We start from the raw sequence: 22,474 nt of genomic DNA on the forward strand, positions 1-22,474 counted from the left end.
CTACTGTGGATAGTAGACCATGCCAGACGCTTGTTGGGGATAATAGAAGCCATCGGGGCTAGGAGTGACCATACCGCCCATGCCCATCACACTAGGCTGGTAGCTTTGAGGTGCAGAGTATGTAGAATAGTTGTTAACCGGCGGTAACTGGGACGCATCGTAGTAGTAAACCATTCCATTCACCTCTTGTGCTACCAGACTGGCCCCTGCTCCGGGGGGCGGTCCGTTGTTAGGCATGACAGGCTGCTCGGGCTGGTTCTGAGGTGTGAAACTGCCAGGAGGTCCTGGCTGGCCATGCACGAAAGGAGGCGCCGCGTTTGATGGCCCCATGCTAGGGCTGTTGTAGTTGGGCGGGTAGTAATAACCTTGTTGAGACTGTGCTTGGTAAGGCTGTTGATTATAGTATGATTGCTGACCATATGTATTGGGTTGGAAAGGTGCAGCATGAATGGCTCTTTCCGGAATTTGAGAGAGTGGTGTGCCAGTGGAGTGGTGAGACGGGTAGGAAGGCTGACGGTTATGTGACTCTTGAGATAGGCCATTAGCCATTTGAATGGGCACTTGCTGGTGGAAAGCTTGCTGATAAGCCTGAGGACCTTGTGTCAAGGTTGGTGACTCAATATCAGCAACCGATATGTTCTTTTGCGGTCGGGGTTGATGCATGGGCAGCGCCGACGTGGGCCGGTTCTCCTGATAAGCGGGCTTCTGAGGAAGAGGATGTGCCTGGGGACCCTGCAGTTCGTTTATCGATGCATCTAGGATGAGCGGTCTCTCGGCAGCATAAGCTGGGTCGACTTGGCCATACACGGGTCCCTGGGGAGCCATAGGGGGAGCCATTGCGTTCAAAGGCATGTCCGGCCGAGGGGCAGGAGGCAGTCGAACAACGGGCCGGGCGTTCTCAACCGGAATTGGTGGTCGTGAGATGACAGAACCTGTGGGGGAGAACATATAATCACGTTCCACGATGGAAGACCGCCTACTCATAGCCACGCTGGGTGAGTAAACACTGCCGTAATAGCTGCCACCAAATACACTTGTTCGTCTCGAGAAACCACCCATAGATCCAAATCCAGAGCGAGGTTTTCCTCGCATGCGCTGCTGGTTAGGCCTCATTGCCCTAGGGATGAAGATGAAGGATCTATCAGCAGCGGGGTAGATATATCGAGGATTGTTGTTGGGGAGCGAGATGCGGACTGGCTTGTCACGACGCAGAGGTGGTCGGTGGTCGGGCAGCTTGGTGTACTGCTTCACAGCAAGACGTGGGATAATAACCGGTGCCTTCATGTCCGGAAGCGATACTCGGACCTGGGCGTTACCAATGTGTTTCTCGGTGGAAAGCGTCCGATTGATGGGTGTCGGATTCGGATCGCAAGTTGGAATAAACCCATTTCCGTTGGCCGGGCCCTCTTCCTCTACCATATGACGGGGGCGTACTGGCAGGGGTGGCTCTACAACGGTATCGTGCATATCGTGTGTCCATGGAGAATTAGTCGTAGGATCTCCCGGTTGATGCAATTGGCTGAAAAGGTCAGCACATGGAAGTAGAGAAAGTGACGAATGACGACTTACTTGATGGGAGCAAACGGCCCCCCGATACCACCACGGCCGCCTCTACCTCTACCTCGTCCAAAGGGACGGAAGCCATTTGCTGCAGGCCCAGCGTGCCGATGATCATGCATGAAAAAGGCACCTCGGTTGGGCACAAAAGCCGGATCCTCGTCCCTCTTCTTCTTGTAGTCCTCGTGCTCTTGTCGGCGTCGATTCGCGGGAGCGGCGGGTGGTCTGGCAGACGCCGAGCTAACAACTATGGGAGCAGCGGGGGATCTGCTGGGCGACGGAGCAACGTCCTCATCAAAGTGCATCTCTTGAACGGGAGGTGACTCGTCTGTAATGGACAGCCCGTGTAGCATCATGTCCGTATCCGTCACAGGCTTGCCGTTCTGCCCGGAGCCGGAGCCGGATCCCGACTTGTGACCATGACCGGCATGCTTAATAGCGCCATTGGTCTTCCTTCTCGCATTCGGGGATGTGGGGGAGGCCTCGTCGATGTTGCTAGTGTCGCTGTCGTCGGCAAGGTCATTATCGTCGGTTAATGAGCCATCGGTGATCGAGTCGTCATCGTGGTCGAGACCATCCAGGCCACCCTCGTCTTCGCCCTCGTCCTCAACACGGCGACGTTGACCGATAAGCTTTCTACGGCGGGGAGCAGCAGAAGCCATGGTTGCGTAATGGTAAAAGATATGTAGGAAACGACAGACAGAGATTCGGAGGTTCGATGGCTGAGATGCGACGGGGCTTGCGGGTCATACGGCAGCGGAGGCCGGACAAGAAAAATGATGGAATCGATGAGATGACGAAACGATGTGTTGACAGTTGGAGAGCCGATGGGAACCAGGACCGGCCGGCGGTAGAAGATGATAATCAACCAAAAGACAGATAATCAATGGAAATATATCGCAAAGCCAAAAGTGCAACCAACAAACAGCCGCTAGACGAGAAATTCGATCGAAGCAAGAGTGGGAAGAAGAAGGGGAGGAGGTTCGTTGTCAGCTCTCAGCCCGCGAATGGATGCAGCTGGAAAAAAAAACTGCAGCACTGGACTGGTTGAAGAGGAAGACGAGGCGAGGCGAGATAGACGAGGTGAGCGAGGAGAGAGGCGGATTGTGTAGGTGAAGGAAGGATGAAGAGGAGGAGGGAGAGAAAGAGGAGAAGTGGGAAGGGGAAGGGGAAGTGGAAGTGGAATCTACAAGATGGATAAGTAAGTAAGAGGTATGGATAACCTAAAGCTGGCTTGGTGGTGATGGTGTTGGGACCTGTTCTCTTCAAGATGGAGAAGATTTGCTATGCTTAGTACTAAGGTAAGCTTTGCTCGCTCCCCATAAATTTAGTTGCCTGCTCTGGTACGGCTGGGCTGTAAATCGGATCGCCAGAAAACTGCTGGGTACCCGGCCGATGAGGCCCAGCCCCATGTGCATTGGACGCTATAGGATGTTTTGTACTGAGCTTGTGAGGACATGGGAAAGCCAAAGTACCACACAGGCATATATGTGGTGCGTGGTGACTTGTCAGACCAGGACCCGTTCCCATCAACCCCACCAACAGCTTGCAGACGAATAACGATAAGAGAAACATTGAGAACTGATGCTGCTAACAGCGCATCGTCTATCCAACGCTGATGAGATGAGCTTGATTCACATCAATCACCCCAGCCCAGGCATCAAACCTTGCCAGGCTTGCTTGGGGTTGTCTGAATGCAGCTTCTGCCCATTCCGACCTCCATCTCGACACTTGCCTGGGTTGCGCTGCGCAACACACCACCACCTGCACATACACCTACACACACCTCAACTCACCTACAGCTAACTGCCATCACAACACACTGACTGCTAGACTGCCTTTGTCCCGCTTTATTAACGCGACTGGACGAGGCTCAACGCATTGCGCGACTCACAACACGAACCTACTGATGCACCACAACAAACACGAATAACGTATGATGACAATAAACATGCAGACTTGCCTTTTAGCCTCTGATAACTCAGTTCAACGTATTACGGTTAGCTGCCTTATTTAACCTCGACTACCAATCCAGTCTTGCAGACTACATACTACCTAGACTAGGTGAGTATTTACTGGCCACATCGCCTCATGAGACATAAATACCTTCAATCCGCCATACTGTGCCTACAGTAGCTTGAGATCATTGCCCCACGCTAGCTCTAAAGATGAGGCGAACACCCCTAGCTTGGCTACCTACTACCTACATGCATATGTCATGAGAGTATATGCGTAGCAACTATAAAGAATTGTCATCACACGAATCAAAACGAGCACTTTAATAACGTGATTGAAATAACTATTCAAGAAATACTAAGTACACTTGGTATTAAAGCTTCGAGTCTGTATTATGTTTTCAACTTCTACCAGATGGGACTACTGTTCCCGCCTCTCAAATGAATGTAACCTCTTGCATTCAGTAATACAGTTCCGGTGCCACAAACAGCCTGACCTTGGGCAACTACTTGTTTGTTGTTTATAATTGAGATGACATGTGAAGCAGGTGATAGCTTAAACCCGAACATGATACTCACCTCGGAGTAGTGTGTGGGCGGAAACACAAGGAGAACCTCTGATAGAGATGGTCTTGCATTGCAATCTTCATTTTCTTTGAACTACATTAATATCTGGAAGTGTACAGCAGGTCTATATTGCTTAATGATGTCAAAATATATACGCTCATGCTTCTACATACCACCTAGGTACTGTAATGTATCTCAGAATAAGAGCATATTGGGAGTCATCGAGATACCCTATACTTGAGTTACATTTGAGGGTCAATTTCTAAAGTCTAATGTCGAAATACATATGTACTTGCCCATCTAGATAAATATCCGTATTTGAAGATCACTACAAATTCGGGCCTAATTAAATGGAAACAAAAAGTTTCTAACATGTACATGCATTCGCTAACAGTGTTGAGAATTCTATTTACATCATAATAGATTTGATATCTCACAGCCCTTTAACTCTATTAATATATAGCCTCGTCAGGACGTTTCAAAACGTGAGCACAGTATCGTGATTAATAGACATAGCTCTCTTCACGTTATTATCTATCACTCACTTGCTTTTCTACTAATAATAAGAAAGGGGATAGGAAGCTACTTGTGCCACATCAAAACTTGTCCCAACATCTCGAATGAAACCAGATTTCAGTGGTGGCCAAGCCCAGTCTCTGTATCAAAAGACAGCTTTGTATACTCGATATGCTATACTGGGTCTGGAAAGAGCCCCGGGACTCGAGAGAAAGAAACGGCTCTTTGATTACTGATAACCCCATTGCTATATTGATATGTCCAGAAACTGATTATTCTTAAGGATCACCAAGTGACTACAAACCCGAGGATATAGCTTCATTGAATCAACGTCTATCAACAGAAATACACTCCTGAGATTCTCCTCGAGCTACAATTGCAATATGTCAACAATGGTATGGATTACTGGATCTATTACAAGCCCCTGGAGAATACCTGTCGTGGGTTCAGATGGGTTGATTCGGTTATAAAGCCAGACGTGCAGTATCAAGTAGTGCACTGAAATAAGACACTCGGCATTTATAAACCGACCTGGTCTCATTGATGGGTAAACTTGCGTCACTTAAACCCTGACGATATATCTTCTCAATGGCTAGCTGAACCCTGTTGACTGCCATCTCGTTGACCGCTTCGATGCATGTAAGTCGTTTAAGATCCGAGGCTCGTCAAGTACCAGCAACACCAAAACCCACCACAATGTCCACACACACCTTATCGACATGTTTTTTTTTTCGATAACAAGTTTAATCACGGAAAATGGTATTTTAATCACGTAAGTGAGGCATATGTTGCCCTTCCTCAACAAACAACCCACAATGGGGACCCCCTCTCTTCAAAGGCCATCCGAAAATCCATGCTAGGTGTTGCAGCCAAGCAAACCGTCGTCAAATATCCTGGTAATCAATCCTGTACCCCACGATTTATCCAGCCGTCCTACTGCACCAATTACGACTCGACTTTCTCTGACACCAGTTCCTCCTGCGGTAATTGGGTCTCGATCTGGGGAGAAGAGAGGAGGAGAAAATGGAAGGTAATGGGGTTCCCCAAAATAGACCGCAACTTTGTTGTTAAAATTAATAGAACGAAAGAACAAAGCCGCAATCGCAATTGGCAATCTTCCATGCTATCTTCTCCCCGCAAAACTTGATAGCTCTCCGACTTAGACTACTAACCTAAGTTAGTAGCTTCCACCTATCTGGATCTGGTCTAGGTACTGCAACAGCTGGTGGAAAACGGCGGCTCAATTGCTCGAGCTTCATGACCTCGGCCGTTTGATTGACTTCACTATCGCTGTCAGTGGAGAAGGTTAAAGGCGGGGGAACGGCAAGTTCCTAAGCACTCTTTAAATTGCTGATACAGTATCCATTTAATGTTTTCCTTTTATTAATAGCTTGCTCTTGGCCCGATAACGCTCTCAACATTGTAAGTTGCCGACGAAGCACCGCAGAGCTCTGAGATTGCTAGGATTTCAAGATAACCATTGAGGGACTGACTGAACAGATACGATGTGAATTCTTATCATGATCCAACAAGCTATCCCCTCTTCATACCTAGGTAGCAACTCTGGGTTTATCATATGGTGGAACCCACTGCAACATAAAGACAGCAACAGCGCAATGATGCAGTGACAGAGCCATGTTTTCAGCGGGGTTCAACCTAACCAGCCAAGCCCCAAGCGAGGGCGCCAAAAAGCTACCCTGTCTGTCTGTCCATTCTGGGCGGTTGTCTCTGTCTCTGCGCCTGTCTGCCTCTCCAACACCAGATCATCCATCCATTCATCCATATCCTCCGATCCATGACCTAATTATCAGACCCCCTCCTCCACTCACCTTACCTCCTCCATAATATTTTGTTCTTTTCAACTGCGTCGGAATCTCTTCGGCTCCGGCATAACCCTCCAATCTCTACAGACATAATAGCCATTCCGGGGCTTTAGCCATCTTCATCATGGCCAGCCTCCCCTCGCAACACCCCACTCTCTCCCTCCACCTCTCCGACGGCACTCTCACCCCGCTCATCACCTCGGCCTCGTCGCAATCGCATCTCGAATCTCTCACAGCCCTAACTTCCAGCGCACTATCCTCACAGACCGCCGCTCAAAGGCTTGGCCTTGGCCGCCCTCAGCGCTTGATGGTCGAGTACCCAGACCGCGGGCCTGTCGTGCTGTATTCATATCTTGACCCTCGCGACGCAGTCGACACAACCACCAACAACGCTGCGCCGGCGACCTCAAGCCGTCCCGGTTCGGCGCCTGGCTCAAGTCATGGTGTTGACCAAAGGGCACCTCGGTCTGAACCAGCACCGGCGCCCTACAGCGACCCGCGCTCTGAGGATGCGGCCCCGCCGCTTGTGGGCGTCGTTGTGGCCGGTTCCGCAGATGAATCAAGAGAGGCCCGCCGCGCATCCGCTAGACTGGAGCGCGTAGGAAGAGAGATTCAAAAGGAATGGGCAGCTGAAAGCAGCCAGGAGCGCGCAAACGAGAATGGACCAGAGTGATCAGACAGAAAGGGGATATTTGACATCCGAGCAATGCTTGTCGTTTTCATGACATGACGAACTACGTTTACGAAGCGATGTAATACGAAGCGATACCACAAAGGGGAATACGCAAAAACGACATGAAGTGGATGAGGAAACTAGGATAAAAGCTTTGGTGTATTCGTCATTTAGGATCGTGCACCATCTATAATGCGACAAGTTGCAAGATGGGATGCGACATGAGAAGAAAAAAACGACCAGCATCTGGGTTCATGAGGAACTCATGTGTCTTCAACCATGACACGTCGGAGGCGCACATACAAATTCAAGTTATTCAACCCTACCACGGCTATATAGATCATAGAATCGTGTGGCAGACAGTTACCACAGCAAGGCACGGCATAGCACGGCACAGCATACCAGTTCTTTGTTCTAGAAGATTTAATTTCATCTCGTAGTACGTCTAAGTTGCTCGAAATCCACAAGGCCTTGCTCCAAAGTCCATCATCATAATCATTCTGTCCGGTCTTATTTTGTACCGGTATTTTTACTCTTTTCTTTCGTTTCTTTTTACTCGTTATATTAATAGATCTAGATGATCTGCTGGAAGGCGCGGTTGATGGGAGATCGGACGTTGGGAACATCCTTCCAGAAGTCGATGGTGGCAACGGCACGCTTGGCGATACCCTCGGGGGTGAACTCGAACTTCTATAGTAGGGGTTAGCAACATGTTCGACTCGACCCAGATGAAGCGCGGGGGAACTTGCCTTGTAGACATCCTTGTAGGCACCAGAAGCACCGAATCGGTTGATACCGAACTGCTCGTGAGTGTAGCGCTCCCAGCCCATGGTGCTCATGACCTCAATGGACAGAGAGGGGACACCGTCGGGAAGGACAGACAGGCGGTACTCCTTGTCCTGGAGGTCGAAGGCCTCGAAGCAGGGCATGGAGACAATGCGAGCCTTGATGTTCTTCTTCTCCTCGAGGTACTTGGCGGCGTCGACGGCAATGGAAACCTCAGAACCGGTAGAAACCAGGGTGATGTCAGCACCCTCAACCTCGTGCAGGACGTAACCACCCTTGGCGGCCTTCTCGATGGTAGAGCCCTCGAGCTGGGGAAGGTTCTGACGAGACAGAGCAATGATGCTAGGGGTGTGCTTGGAAGTCAAGCAGACGTAGTAAGCACCACTGGTCTCGTTACCGTCAGCAGGTCGCCAGACCATGGTGTTGGGGAGAGCGCGGAAGTGAGCAAGAGTCTCAATAGGCTGGTGAGTAGGACCATCCTCTCCGAGACCAATTGAGTCGTGAGTGGCGACCCAGATGGTGCGGACGCGAGAAAGAGCAGACAAGCGGACGGATCCGGCAGCGTAAGAAACGAAGTTCAGGAAGGTACCAGAGTAGGGGAGAATGGTACCGTAAGCAGCCAGACCGTTGAGGATAGCGCCCATACCGTGCTCACGGACACCGTATCGGACGTATCGGCCAGAGTAGTCACCGAGACCAGTGGACTTGGGCTGGAAGTCGACAGCCTCCTTCCAGCGGGTCAGGTTGGAGCCGGTCAAATCGGCGGAACCACCGAAGAGCTCGGGGATGACACCCTCGATCTTGGCGAGGACGGTCTCGGACAGCTTTCGCGAGGCAATGGCGGGGTCGGAGGGGGTGTAGACGGGGAGGCTCTTCTCCCAACCCTCGGGAAGCTCGCCGGTCAATCGGCGGACAAGGTCGGCGTGCTCCTTGGGGTACTGCTCCTTGTACTTGGCGAGGAGCTGGTTCCACTCCTGCTCACGGGCGGCGCCCTCAGAAGATCGCTTGCCGTAGAAGTCGTAGACCTCCTGGGGAACGGCGAAGCTCTCGTCGGGGTTGAAACCCCACTTCTCCTTCAGCTGCTTGATGTCATCAGCCTTGAGAGGAGAACCGTGGACACCGTGGGTGCCCTGGTTGAGGGAGCCGAAACCAATGGTGGTCTTGAGCTGGATAAGAGTAGGCTTGTCGGTAACGGACTTGGCCTCCTTGATGGCAGCCTCGATGGCAGCAAGGTCGTGGTCACCGTCATCGACCTTGATGACGTGCCAGCCGTAAGCCTCATATCGCTTGGGGACGTCCTCGGTGAAGGCAACAGCGGTGTCACCGTCAATGGTGATCTGGTTGTCGTCCCAGATGGCAATGAGGTTGCCAAGCTGGAGGTGGCCAGCCAGAGAGCAAGCCTCGCTGGAGACACCCTCCATCAAGCAACCATCGCCGAGGAAGGAGTAGGTGTAGTTGTTGACAAGCTCAAAACCGTCCTTGTTGAAGGTGGCGGCAGTGTGAGCCTGAGCCATGGCCAGACCAACAGCGTTGGAAATACCCTGGCCAAGAGGACCAGTGGTGACCTCAACTCCGGGAGTGTCGTGAGCCTCGGGGTGACCGGGAGTTCGGCTGTCAACGGACTGTGAGAGCTGTTAGCACACATGGGCGGAAAAACGAGATTTAGATCACATACTCGGAAAGCCTTCAGGTCATCGATGCTGAGGTCGTAACCGAAGAGGTGGAGGATAGCATACTGAAGCATGCAGCCGTGTCCGTTGCTAAAGGTCAAAATGGTCAGTGGATGAGTGGATGAAACGGTTTCAATTAACTTACGAGAGAACGAAACGGTCACGGTTCAACCAGTCGGGGTTCTTGGGGTTGAAGTTCATGAACTTGTTGAACAGAACGTGAGCAACTGGGGCCATTCCCCTGGAACAGAAATGTCAGTGTGTATTCTCATCGTGTGGACGCAGATTGGGCGAACTCACATGGGAGCACCAGGGTGTCCCGAGTTGCTGTGAGCGGTCGCATCGGCCTGTTGAGCTCGTTAGTTTTCATGGTTCTTTCTCGTAGCTCATTCTCCAGGCCCTGCGGAGCTGTCGGACTCAAAGCGAACATGTCGAATAAACACCAAGCTACCAGAAACCCAACTATGATAGTCTCTGCGATTGATACTTTCACCACAATGTTGCTTGTCGCGCATTCCTCATGGTAAGAAATGGCGGGGCAGCCGTGGCGGGGTAAAAACCAATTCAGTGAGCTCGAGGGGCGGACGACAGAGCAGCAGGGAAGAAGAGAGGGGGAAGTCAAGCTTACCGCGAGGACACGGATGGTGTTGATAGCCTTCTGATCAAGTTCGCCGTAACCCATTTTGACTGATTTATGAGTATTTGGATATATGAAGAAGAAGAAAGGAAGAAGAAGAGAAGGAGGAGAAGGAAGAGAGAAGAAAAGAGGAAGGAGGAGGGAGTGGAAGGTACTTGGGTGAAGGTAGAATGACGGGGAGATAAATCGGAGCACATCTGACGTCTACCTGCTACCTGCCACCAACCACTACCACGCTCCAACTACAGCTCAAAACAAGGGTGGAGGGGTACGGGGACAGACAGGTACGGTAGTGTCATGAAATGTTAGTGGTCTCCAGTTTTCCCAGTCTTGTAGAATAATTCGTCCGGGTGATATCCCGCTGCTATACGTGTTGACATGGTGATATCTTGTATGCTATGGATGTCTACATGCCTAAGGAGAGAAACTTGGGCTGAAAATTAAGTGATATCTTACCCAATTTGTTGTTTGGGGGTGCGTGATGTTGTTGATGTTGTTGATGTTGTTGTCTGCTATGGTCTCATCATGCCGCGATGCCTTTGGGTTTCAAAGTATACGAGCAAGACAACCCTTCCTTCTTGGCAAGTACAATAAATTCAATGCTAATTCTAGTAGGTAGGAATGTATATGAACCAGCCACCTCAAAAAGGGTAGATCGACAGCTTCACTTGTCGAATCGAATTCTCACTCAAACTCAGATTTCAGTATAGCCATGTCCCTCAACCGCCGCCGTCGCCGCCGAACGAGGTCAAATCTGGCCGGCGACACGCCGAGTGGATCTTCCGGTGGGGGGGAACAGAATCAGAATAGATGGGGGGTATCATCAGTGACGCCAACCCTGTGAAGGTAAACAGGGTGCCCCTCCTTACGTCTGTTTATCCTCTCTCATGATAGCTGTTGTTATGGAGGCTTGCTTGTTAATGCAATTCATCTGGCTGAGTAAAAAAAAAGTATCCCTCCCAAGCCCAGTTACAAGCCACAGATCCAGCGCGTGCTCAAACAGACCCATTGATCTGGTTAGGCTCAGGGTCCTCTTTGGTCTTGTCTCAACTTTTAGAGAGGTACACACACACGGGACATCGCCAGCTCGCCCAAGGATATGGACCCTCTTTAATCAGCATGAATTATCCATGGATCTCCATAACGGCGGCACTTCTTGCAACAAATTCTCGCTGCTGTGACGTCGAGTGGCCACTTCGTCATTATATTGCATTGCTCGAGTCTCTATCCTCGACTCTATCCAGCATGTGAACCGTGCATAGGTAGATAGCCACATGCCTTGCTGTCGATTCTTGGCCTGGATATGAAATTTTCTTGGAGGTTGTGTAAAAACACCAGATATTCCTAAACGCGCTTAGCCAGGTGACTACTACCGTCCGTACGTTTCTTTTATTTCCCTCAATCGTACAAGCTGCGGCTGAGTATCGCCCTGGTTAAATTTAACCGGCAATTAATAGGCAAAAATGTTTCAATGGGCCATCTAGAAACTCCAACAAGTTTTGAATTGGTACGCCTAAAGCATTGAAACGATACCCCCAACGAGGGGTTCGTAAAAGACAAGAGGGGCAGCAGCCCAAGTCCGGTTGCTCCTATTGATTCGGATACAATGCCGTTTTCAAATTCTGCTTCTGCCAGAGGTGCGGCTAATGATATTCCAATGTCACAGCCGCAACTGGTTGAGTAAGCTAACGAGTTTATTGACCTTGAAATTTGATGGGGAGCGATACCGGTCCTGTCTGTAGTCGAAAAAAAAAGAGACGAGATGAGGAGACAAGGCAGCCAAGAGGTCGAGGTGTGGTAGCTACATGCAGCACTTTTCACCCCAACACGGTAAAGGATAAACTATCAATGTTTATCAATGATGCCGTAACTGCTGATGAATGATATGACATTTCTATCTAAGAGCTTCGACTCTACCAATCCAAAAGTTTCGCTGCCGCTCAGCAGTCGGTCGTGACAAACATTTGACAAGAATCCAAATATGATATGATAATGTTCACGAGATTGATTGCTAATATTACGAATCTCTACCATGAACAATTGCCAACTCACTTACACTCACCGTTGGTTTCGCTGTCCATCTCTCACCGAAGAACCACCAGCTCACTTACTCAGTCACTGACTCCAGGTAGGGCAGCCTTCGATCGAAGTGGGGGTTTTTCGATTTCATCGGTCAAACATGTCCGAGATTTTCCCCCTCCAGTATCAAAGTAATCAACAACCGCTGTGACGTTGCCGACGACAACTTCGAGTTTGTTTACTCGCCAATTAAATCCAGCCAATGAGCTAAAACCTCCCAAAGATTTCAGACTAGAAAGAGAGAAGAGAAATGGTCAAGAAAACTGGTCCTTCCAAGAAGGCCGCTTCCTCGTCCAAGCAGAGCAGCAGCAAAAAGTCAAATGCCCCGCCAGAAGCCTCTTCACCAGCTCTTCAGAGCGAGGAGGAGCAGCAGCGTCTTCTAGATATCTTCTCAAATGCTTTTAACAAGACTCTCAGTTCGGATGAATTCACAACGACGCTCCAGGAGATAAAGCAGGCCTTGTTCAACAGGGAATTTGCTACCGCATTTGGCAGAGAGGACTATCTTGAAGCATATGCTGCTCGATGGAGCCCCACACGAGCCCTTTGCTATGCTACGGTGCTGCTCAGCATCAAACGTCACCTTAACAAGATTTTGATTCCTGACAAGGAGACGCCCGGAAAGGAGTCTGACCTTGGACAGACTAAGGGCGAAACGACTAGTAACGAAAACGACAAGCTGGAACAAGATGTCGCTGCTGGAATAGAATCTATCAAGCTTGACAGCACTTCTCCTTCAAGGAATGCCTCTTTGCATATGTTGTCCGTCGGCGGTTGTGCGGCCGAGCATATTGCTTTTGCTTCCTACATCCAGGCCACTTCTACATATGGCCACTTAACGCTCCTAGATTCAGGTCCTTGGGCACAGGTCGTATCTCTCCTGGAATCAAGTACTGTCAACCCCCCACCAATCTCAAAGTATGCTTCTGCAGCTCGTCAAGCAGCCAACCGTCCGATGCTAGGGAAAGATCAGCTTTCTCTCGCCTTTGTCCAGAAAGATGTTTTAAACCTCGACCTTGATTCCCTTTCAGCTCAATGCGCTGACGGCAAGACACCTATCCTCTTGACCATGCTCTTCACGCTTAATGAATTGTACACCACGGCAGGGATCGGGAAAACGACCAAGTTCCTCAAGAACCTGGGTCAAGTTCTTGCTCCGGACAGCCTGGTCCTTGTGGTGGATAGTCCAGGCAGCTACTCCGAAGCAGCCCTGGGCAAAGAAAAGAAGAAGTATCCTATGCAATGGCTACTGGACCACACTCTCATCGAAACCGAAACTCCTGGATACTCGTGGGAGAAGTTGCAGTCGGACGATTCCACATGGTTTCGTCTTTCAGAAGACTTATCGTATCCGATAGCATTGGAGGATATGCGTTACCAGATGCACTTGTACCGCCTGCAAAAACCAATATAATCAAAAAGTGCCATTTGAGCAATGCATTGGTATTATGTCTTGTATTATCTATGCCATTATTACGTATACTTCGATTGTTTACGTCGTTTCTTGGGTGGGCCAATCAAGCCCACACCATTTTCTTGAGCGAGTGTCCCAGCTGCTCTAACAACCCTGTATTCTTCTTCGCCTCCTCAAGAGAAATGATAGGACCTGTCTCTACGAGACTCTCGTGCTCCTCGTCTGGCTGTCGTGGATGTCTTTCCAGTGCCAGCCGTTCAATATCACCGCATATCGTGGACACCTGCTGAGTTTCTGTTTGCTTCGGGCCATCGTCACCCAAAACAGCGACGGAGGAGTCCGCATTGGTTGCCTTGAAGACAAGACGGCGAACGCTTAGCGGCGGCGCAGAAGAAGTTTTGCTTGTAAGCAAGTTTGCCAGACTGGCCGGTAAGCTCGCATCCTTTTGCTCGGCTGGGCTATCCTTTCCTGTCATTGTACCGTGGCTTGATAGGGTTCGTGTGTTGGTACGACGAATGTCACTCTTGCCGGGACTGTACGTCACCACGAAGCCGGCGTTCTTGATCTCGTCGACGTGAGACAGAGAGATTGTCGAGGTGATATAAGTCCCGTACTTGATACCTGTGACACTGTCGAGCTCAACACGCTCGAAAGAAGATACCTTGTCGGACTTCCAGTCAAAACGGCACGAATAAAGAGCCGCGTCTGTCAGCAAGAGAACAACTTCTTCCAAAGGCCAAGACCTAATAGCGTCGGGTGTAGTTGGGCTCAGGAGTACCCATCCGCCATGGAACTCTTCCTTCTCGTCGGCAATCACCCGCTTCTGGCACAGTTCAACGGCCAGTTCTCTCATCTTGGTAACGGATACCGCTGGGTCCTTTGTCATCATATCGCTTTCAAACTCCTCGAAGATTTTCGCCGTCACGTTTCCGAGGAGGAAATCGATAGCTGCTTGGCTGAAGTAGTCATTTACCATGCTATTTTGGTTAACAAGAAATCAACATATCAAGGGGTCCTGGTTCATGAACATACCCGCTGTAATACCGAGCAAGTCCGAGACCCAAATCGTTCAAAGCCCCACGGTAATCCCTCTTTCGCGTTCTCGTATAATCACCCTTCATCGCCGCTGTTGACGCATACTGTTTCGACACTGCATCGCCGTTGTCTGCCCAAAGAGTATTGAACCAAGCCGTCACCTGGTCAGTCTGTGCACTCATGTCAAATCCTTCCTCCTTGAGCTGGACTTCAAGCATATGCTTTGCGAACGAGCTTTGGCAGACGTTGGTGCGATCAAGGCAATCCATGCAGTTGGTTCGGAAAACGCCTTTCTGCCTGGACACCTGATTGCCATCCTTTTGTACGGTGCTGCCAAAGCTCTCAATCTTATCTCTAAGTTGATCCAAAAGCATACTGACGTTTTCAAATTTCATACCTTTGCAAGCCGCGTGAAAGTCAAACCACTCGAAGGGTATCTTGTTATCTTGGCTTGCTTCCTTGTTGACTTCTTCTACTGCTTTCTCATATGCACCACCAATAATCGATTCAACTCCGTGTTTCTCCACAAGGTTGACTATTTGGAGTTGGCCATAATTTCTAGACAGACTTTCGAAATGCCTAAGACACGCAGCTTGGTTGGCCTCCTCAGAGTGTTGCTGTATAGGCGTGGGCTTGAAAGCATATGGAGACTGTTTAAAGAAAAGAGGGATGCTGCCTCTTACTTGCAAGAAGGAGTAGACATTTGAAGACGGGTCCCAAGTAGGCGACGAGAGTAACTGTTCAGTTTCTACCATGTTCGCAACGAAGCCATCCTGATCAATGCCACGGCGCAGATATCGCAGACCAGCTCTTTTGGTGGAGCGGCGCGAGATCACTGTTATAAGATATTTCCTCTCCGAAGAACGAAGATCAATAGATGCTCTGGAGCTTCCAAATCCCGGAAACTCTGAGTGCTCTTTTGTAGGCGAAAGATCGGAAAGCTCGACGGACTCCTTCCCCTTGTCGTCGCTCTGGGGAGGCTGGTTATCAACGATGAATGTCTTCTGTCCCACGAAACCCTGCATCAACGGTAACGCCAGACAATCTTGGCCACTAGATGTGAACGGCTGTAGGAGGTTGCGGTTCCAAAAGAACACCTCATCAACTTGGTTGTGCAAAGGGGTCTCGGCATTCTGGGGCACGGATCGTTCATCGAGCGAGCGAGTGAGGTCAAAGTCGTAAGAGAAGTAGAAACTTCGAGATGAGCCGAAGAGAACCTGGGCAGTTCGCAACAACTTTGGCAATAGTTCAGGTTCACTGGGCGCGACTTTGTCGAGACTCTCTTGCGCCTCGTCTGACGAGGACTCGGCTGCAGTAGAAGCAGTTTCCGACACTTTTGGAGCATTGCTCAACCCCATGTTTCTCTTCTGATCCAAAGTCCAGCCACTTCGACTAAACCAACGTTGCGCAAATCGACCATAACTGCCTCTTCTGCGAATTACATCTTCAGCAACACGACTCCTGGCAGAACCTGGTCTTGCATCGTCGTCATCGATAATGGCATCTTCAACTTCGTCTGATGCTCTTGAAGGAAACTCTACCTCTTCTTCTTCGCTACTATCGCTCTCGTCGCCCGAGTCTCTTGCTTGGCGTGATATGTGATCCGAGGTTCTCTTTATTGCCTCCTCGGCGCCTATTTTCGATGTGCATGGTGTGATGGCAACTTCGGTAACGACGTAGATGGGATGGCCACAGATCTGTGCGACTTGCTGGCGCCGGGTAATAGTCACAAGATAGCTTGACTTTGATACTGTGATGAGACCTAGAATAATAGAACCAATTAGTCTTCATCTTACATGACATAGAACAAACTGATAAGCATGGGGCCACAAGATCTCGTACCAATCACTCCGAAAGCTTCAAAGGACGGGTCTGGTTTTGAATCATCTAATCCATATTCGCGTTGGATACGAGAAACTGACGCGTCGCCGTATTTGACTCGCACCGGCTGGAAAGGTCGTTGGCCCTTGGAAGAAAGAGGCTGTATTACAAGCCCATCTATCGCTGCGCAGATGAGGAGCTTGCGAGCGATGGCTGGCATTGTGCGGGGCACGCAACTTTTTGTCGGCGATGATGTATGGGCATTCAGAGGCAACGACAGGGGAGTGATAACAGAGCGATTGACGATCAAGCAACAAAATGAGATACAAAGTTGAGTTACAATCCAGCTGCAGGAAGAACCAGGGAAAGCTGCAGTTCACTTAACAGAAATCAGACATGACCGCATCAACTTAATCGATTTTTGGCAGTGGAGACGTCATAACTTGGCAGTGCTGTAACCACTGTATGTAGCGCCAAAAAGCCGCCAGCACCGCATTCGCATTGGAAAATAGTTTGACATATCCACTTTGGCTCGTTTTCGTATTTAGCGTTCGTCGAGACAGTTGATGATATTACTATTCTACCCAAAGGCCCAATTTCATACACCAATTGTTGCACCATATGACCGAGCTGGAGTTATCAAAACTCAGCAACATATCTAAGCTGCAATAAACAGCCGTTAAGAGCCGGCTGCCAGACGAAAAAGCTTTCCATCTTTTGCTTTCCTCCTCGACTCGTTGGGTATCTTAGATAGCGAGGCGCTCGACCTTGTCGCGCATGGCTCGGATCTGGCCGGCAAGCTCGCTGGCGTCGTTGCTGGTGATGCTAGCAGCAATGACGGCACGGCTAACACCACAGGCACGGCCGAGGTGCATCTTGCTGCTGACATAAACGTAGGGGACTGGCGGATATAAGTCAGCAAAATGCCAAGCATATTTGCTCTATGATCGTGCTTACCGTTCTTGTCTTCGCAGAGAAGAGGGAGGTGGAGGAGAATGGCAAGAGGCTGAGTATCGGCGGCGAGGACGACAAGCTCAGAAACACCACGGTTCAGGGTCTTGGTGGCCTCGTTCTACAGCGTTGTCAGTAAAAGTTGAGAAGTTGCAAATCAGGTATCACTTACGGCACCCTTCTTCAGCTGGCGAGCATCTGTTTAACGCACATTAGCAACAATCTCTCAAACGAACCAGCCCAGAAAGAACTTACGCTGAGAAGACTGGACAAGATCGAGAAGCTCCTGCTCGAGCTTCTGATCAGCAAGGGGCCAGGCTATCAAATAGGTTAGCGCATCGTATATTGTAGCTTCGAGGGAGGGTATATCGTACCAGCGCTTTCAGACATATTGAAGATTAAAACCGAGGTGTATGTTTAGGAAAGATTCTGATGGCGGGCGGTCAGTGACTGATTCTGGGCGTAGCGGTCGGGATTGGATGGCCAGCGATGACTGTATCAAAACATACAAGATGGTGATTCAGGGTTCCTTGCGTTGGCTCGCCCTGAGGACTAAGATTAATTTGATGGAACGTGGTTGGCGATGTATCGACGGAGTCAAAAGAAGAGGAAGAGAGAGAGAAAAAAAGTTAGAAGTGTATGCGCCGAGGCGGAAAATTTTAGATGTGGCGCCGAGCCTTGTGTGGCGTTGAGATGCGAGGCTGTGTGCTCAATACCCACCAAACTCCTCGATCCACCAGCCAGGGACTAGCGTGTCTGGTCTATCTTTAATCCGAAACAACTGGAACCCCCCGTGGCGTCTTAGGTAATGCTCCCCCGTGCTCTCCCTCCTACCAGAGTACAGCAAAACTTGCCGCCAACCAGACGCCAACCTGGAATGAGACCTTAACAAGCACACCTTACTTCGACATCTTCGCCTTAAGCAACCGACCCGTTATCCAACGACTTCATCTCCCGACAATTCAGCTCGCCTGTCGTTTCACGAACACTTCGTCTTCTCCAACACGACCTTTTTCGATTAACACCTACTCCGTTTTCGCGTAACAACAGTCAAGATGGTCAGCGAACTTTGGTATGTGCTTGCGCGCCTCCTTGCCCCCATCATCATCAAGCTCCCTCTGCATCACAAGGAGCTCCAGGCATCATTGTTCAACGCGAAAACCTGCCGGAATGGCCTCGCATTACATTGCAATTGATGATTGAAGCTAACATGCGCGCCTTTGTAGCCCCGTTTACTCGGTTAGTCCTCCACGTCATCCGTACCGTCGACGTCACCTCGCGACGCCCATCCTCCATCGTGAGGCGGTCGACGATACGGTTTACCATCAAAATGCATATAACTAATCTTCATCTAGCCCTTCTTCGGTGCCATGGGCTGCACCTGCGCCATTGTCTTCACCTGTCTCGGTGCCTCTTACGGTACCGCCAAGTCTGGTGTTGGTATCGCCGCTATGGGTGTCCTCCGCCCTGACTTGATCGTCAAGAGTACGCGGCCCATCTGAAACGACGTTGGCGATTCATCCAGTGCTAACTTGTGCAGACATTGTTCCCGTCATTATGGCTGGTATCATTGGTATCTACGGTCTCGTCGTCTCAGTCCTTATCTCCGATGGTCTCAAGCAGGACTTGCCCCTGTTCACTAGCTTCATCCAATTCGGTGCTGGTCTTTCCGTTGGTCTCGCAGGTCTCGCTGCCGGTTTCGCCATTGGTATTGTCGGTGATGCTGGTGTCCGAGGAACTGCCCAACAGCCCCGTCTCTTCGTCGGAATGATTCTGATTCTCATTTTCGCCGAAGTCCTCGGTATGTTTCGTCGCGCTTGCTCTGAAGCCTCCAACTGTCTAACACTGTTTTCTAGGTCTCTATGGTCTTATTGTTGCTCTGCTCATGAACTCCAAGGCCACCGTCGACGCTGTCTGCTAAACGGCCAACACGACACGGCCTGCTCGGAACCCAGCTTGACAAGAACCTACTCAAACACACGAGCGGTTCTGAGCCATGGCACAAATCAATAAGATCATATATGGCGTTACGAATTTCCCTGCTTCTTCATCCAGACATGGATTCAAAGCAGGGAATTGGAGACGTGGGCGCATGGTCAGGTTCGACCTTGCATCTGCCCTGTTTGTGCACGGAAATGGGATAATGGATTCGAGCTCTTGTTATGTTTTTACTAGTCGGAAGAGGGGGGTGCTGTCATGCAATGAGAGAATGGTTTCTGTAAAATACTGTCAATGCGCGTGTTTTTGTCTGGGTGGCTTCTCACATAGACGGTGAAGGGAACTCGATTAACCAGTGTAAGCTATTGCTAATTGTTCCTCGCACTGCATCTAGTTTTGTTTATACAAGCTGTGAAAAGTCAACACAACATCCCATGTGCAACGTGAGCGCTAGGAGGGCCGTCAATGGGTAGTACTTTTTATTCAGGCAGTTGTCACGACGGCAACACTGTCACAAGCTACGATTGCCTTGCCATATAAAATTGTGCATTATTGAAACAAGGTTTTGTTTAAACCAGCAACTGCCTAATAGTAGCAAATATATGCAAGCAAGTATAATAATTACAAAGTCTAAGAACCCCCAAAGGAAGTCTAATCGTTTCAAAAGTTATTGGAGACCCATTTTCCAACCTTCCTAAAAACCTCCTCATATTACATCTCTTCGTCTCTTCATGCGCAAATTACTCCTTTGTTTATCATGTGGCGTTTGGTGCATAATTTCATTGCACACTTGCCTCCTCGACAGAACACCCTCAATGGTAACTATAATCATTGAGCGACAAGATCTGTCCTCCAGGAATATCTTCAACATCCCTAACAAGGTTGTTTCCAATGGAAATCATTTAGATTACGTACTGGAGAATATTAGCGACAAGTTAACAAAGCCGATTTTGTGAGTAGACTTACAGGAATAAAGAGGTAAGGAACGCGTCGCTCATACTCGAGCCAGGCATCGCCGTACTTGCGACGGCAGCGGTGGATATCGCGAGCAGCTCGGTGAGCGATCATACAGCAAAAGAAAACCGGGTAGAACCAGGGAAAGGGGCTCTCGAAACCGGTGATCAGACCCCAAGAAACGGCAAACCACACATCGGCAGTGTAGTGAATCTTGCGAGCAAGACCGTACCAACCGTCAACAAGGATAGTTCCCTGAGGAGAGACGATGGTCTTGGGGTTGTGGATGGTTTGCCAGGGGACCTGAGGGAAGGTGTTGCGCAGAACCAACTTGCCCTTCTCCATGGCGCGGAAGCGGTTCTTTTGGCTGTTGCAGCTGTCCCACACCCAGTACCAGAAGAGGTAGCCAACAAACATGGCAGCCAGGATACCGCGGTTCCAGCGGTACACATCAGGGTGATGGTTGGCCAGGTAGATGGTGCAGTGGCAGTAAGAAAGAGGAACACCAGCCAGGTTCCAGAAGATGAGCATGAAGCCCCACTTCTCGTAGTACATATCCCAGGTAGTGATGATGAGCTCTTCGCCCTTGGCGCAGGCGTTGGCGTAGAGGAAGTGAGCCATGACGAGGAACCAAACCTCGCCAGAGACGTAGCCGTACTGCTCATGCTGGCGAGCGGCGGTACCAAGACTGAGGATGAGGAGGATGTACCAAGGCATGCGAACCTCGAAGAACATCTTGAAGTCGAGAATGCCAAACATACGAGGGTTCAGCTCGGCACCCATAAAGAAATCATAGATGGGGTATCCAGTCATGCGGTGCTGCTTGCCGCGCCAGAGGGCAGAGAAGTAGGCGACAATGCTAACAAGGAAGCCGCTCAGAATGGCAACGGACAGAAGAGGGCCAAACTCGTCAACGGCAGTGTACAGAGGCCAGATGCCAGAGTAATGCAGACCGGCAAGGCAGGCAAGGGTGGTGTAGAGACTCCAGTAGGCATTGCAGTAGTAGGGAAGCTGCTTGCCACCCTCGTGAGGAAGAGGCTTACCGTAGCCCCAAACACCAGGGAGGAGGCAGTAGAAGGCACCCTCAACAATGAGATAAGACCAATACCAGGCCCAGACCTGGAGACGGGGGAACGCGCCGGTGTAGACAAGGTTGGCAAGATGGGCACCAAACTCGCTCCAAGACTGACCCTCAGTTCTAGAGGGGAACTTTCCGTCGTAGTAGGTAGCACCAATCCACATGTACCACATGAGAACGGGAAAGAGTGTCATCATAGCAGCAGTACCAAAAGAGCCACCAAACTCGACCTCACCGGAGTAGTCGACCTTAGGGTCCTGGCCAGGTCTCCAGCCATCAACGACGTGCGGGTCGTGCGAAACGCCCTTTGTCTTTTCAATGACGGCCTGGATAGGGGCAGCACCGTTGGATGTGGCATGGCCATTGGTCGCATGTCCGTTGCCGTTGCCGTGACCATTGGTGTAACCATTGCCATTACCATTAGCATGGCCGTTGGTCTTGCCGTTGGCGGCCCTGTTAACAGCTCCCATGTTGTCTGAGTCTGTGTCAGAGTCGAGCTCCTCTTTGAATCTGGCAGTTCGTCGACGTGTAGGTTGGGGGAGGACTTCTGTAGGCTGGGGAAGGATTTCAACAGTAGAGTCGGTTTCGACGTCTGAAAGAGGCTGAGATGTCTGGCGGCGCGCTGAACGTGAACGGCGAATAGGGGTTTCTACCATGCCCTCGAAGAGTTCCTTCTTCCTGGAGGCGCAATGTCAGCAAGTTCGTGATGCAATTGATGTGAACAGAGGCAAACGAACCTAGGGGTTTGGCGTAGAGAATATCTTGACGACATTTTGAATTGAGGGTTCAAGCGAAGCCTTATATATGTGTTCCGTACGTAGAGACGACCAAGAAAAGAGACCAAAATATTCGAGCCCGATTGACAGTCAGGCTTTGATGGCAGACAGTGCTTGTCCTTGTTCTTGTCTCACAGTGCGTGCATAAAGCAGAGACTACGAGAGGGTTTTGTCAATGCAAAGAGAAGCAATTGGGCGCCTCAATTGCACTTTGGTTGACAAAAGATGCAGACGTGGTACGTCG

The 22,474-nt window shown here is 50.1% G+C and overlaps 9 protein-coding genes across 9 annotated transcripts; 4 read left to right on the forward strand and 5 right to left on the reverse strand.

The window, feature by feature from the left end:
• On the reverse strand, positions 1 to 2,219 carry FGSG_09996 (uncharacterized protein; the record flags this gene model as incomplete). The annotated part of the gene is made up of 2 exons (XM_011320614.1): positions 1 to 1,519; positions 1,570 to 2,219. The coding sequence occupies 2 exons, from the start codon at positions 2,217 to 2,219 to the stop codon at positions 1 to 3; spliced, it is 2,169 nt and encodes a 722-aa protein (XP_011318916.1).
• A 3,095-nt stretch (positions 2,220 to 5,314) lies between these two features.
• Positions 5,315 to 5,905, forward strand: FGSG_13686 (uncharacterized protein; the record flags this gene model as incomplete). Its single annotated transcript, XM_011320615.1, is given in 3 exon segments — positions 5,315 to 5,367; positions 5,373 to 5,625; positions 5,780 to 5,905. Coding segments are annotated over 3 exon segments (432 nt in total).
• Positions 5,906 to 6,420: 515 nt separating this feature from the next.
• Positions 6,421 to 10,256, reverse strand: FGSG_09998 (transketolase 1). The gene is made up of 6 exons (XM_011320617.1): positions 10,176 to 10,256; positions 9,848 to 9,894; positions 9,693 to 9,788; positions 9,553 to 9,637; positions 7,841 to 9,499; positions 6,421 to 7,781 (listed from the first exon to the last, which is right to left on the reverse strand). The coding sequence occupies exons 1-6, from the start codon at positions 10,227 to 10,229 to the stop codon at positions 7,665 to 7,667; spliced, it is 2,058 nt and encodes a 685-aa protein (XP_011318919.1). The 5' UTR covers positions 10,230 to 10,256; the 3' UTR covers positions 6,421 to 7,664.
• FGSG_09997 (uncharacterized protein) lies at positions 6,543 to 7,091 on the forward strand (the record flags this gene model as incomplete). Its single annotated transcript, XM_011320616.1, has 1 exon — positions 6,543 to 7,091. The coding sequence occupies one exon, from the start codon at positions 6,543 to 6,545 to the stop codon at positions 7,089 to 7,091; it is 549 nt and encodes a 182-aa protein (XP_011318918.1).
• A 2,257-nt stretch (positions 10,257 to 12,513) lies between the features above and the next one.
• On the forward strand, positions 12,514 to 13,677 carry FGSG_09999 (uncharacterized protein; the record flags this gene model as incomplete). Its single annotated transcript, XM_011320618.1, has 1 exon — positions 12,514 to 13,677. The coding sequence occupies one exon, from the start codon at positions 12,514 to 12,516 to the stop codon at positions 13,675 to 13,677; it is 1,164 nt and encodes a 387-aa protein (XP_011318920.1).
• A 103-nt stretch (positions 13,678 to 13,780) lies between these two features.
• On the reverse strand, positions 13,781 to 16,753 carry FGSG_10000 (uncharacterized protein; the record flags this gene model as incomplete). The annotated part of the gene is made up of 3 exons (XM_011320619.1): positions 13,781 to 14,654; positions 14,710 to 16,474; positions 16,555 to 16,753. 3 exons carry the CDS (start codon positions 16,751 to 16,753, stop codon positions 13,781 to 13,783), a joined length of 2,838 nt encoding a protein of 945 aa, XP_011318921.1.
• Positions 16,754 to 17,076: 323 nt separating this feature from the next.
• FGSG_10001 (13 kDa ribonucleoprotein-associated protein) lies at positions 17,077 to 18,078 on the reverse strand. Its single transcript, XM_011320620.1, has 6 exons — positions 17,994 to 18,078; positions 17,859 to 17,913; positions 17,740 to 17,802; positions 17,657 to 17,682; positions 17,491 to 17,605; positions 17,077 to 17,434 (listed from the first exon to the last, which is right to left on the reverse strand). Exons 2-6 carry the CDS (start codon positions 17,872 to 17,874, stop codon positions 17,280 to 17,282), a joined length of 375 nt encoding a protein of 124 aa, XP_011318922.1. The 5' UTR covers positions 17,875 to 17,913; positions 17,994 to 18,078; the 3' UTR covers positions 17,077 to 17,279.
• Positions 18,079 to 18,338: 260 nt separating this feature from the next.
• Positions 18,339 to 20,334, forward strand: FGSG_10002 (uncharacterized protein). The gene is made up of 5 exons (XM_011320621.1): positions 18,339 to 18,556; positions 18,711 to 18,723; positions 18,840 to 18,969; positions 19,025 to 19,285; positions 19,341 to 20,334. The coding sequence occupies exons 1-5, from the start codon at positions 18,540 to 18,542 to the stop codon at positions 19,403 to 19,405; spliced, it is 486 nt and encodes a 161-aa protein (XP_011318923.1). The 5' UTR covers positions 18,339 to 18,539; the 3' UTR covers positions 19,406 to 20,334.
• On the reverse strand, positions 20,325 to 22,226 carry FGSG_10003 (uncharacterized protein; the record flags this gene model as incomplete). The annotated part of the gene is made up of 3 exons (XM_011320622.1): positions 20,325 to 20,336; positions 20,389 to 22,132; positions 22,192 to 22,226. 3 exons carry the CDS (start codon positions 22,224 to 22,226, stop codon positions 20,325 to 20,327), a joined length of 1,791 nt encoding a protein of 596 aa, XP_011318924.1.
• Between the last annotated feature and the right edge of the window lie 248 nt (positions 22,227 to 22,474).

The sequence above is a fragment of the Fusarium graminearum genome, chromosome 1 (genome assembly GCF_000240135.3).
Source record: "Fusarium graminearum PH-1 chromosome 1, whole genome shotgun sequence".
Classification (NCBI taxonomy): domain Eukaryota; kingdom Fungi; phylum Ascomycota; class Sordariomycetes; order Hypocreales; family Nectriaceae; genus Fusarium; species Fusarium graminearum.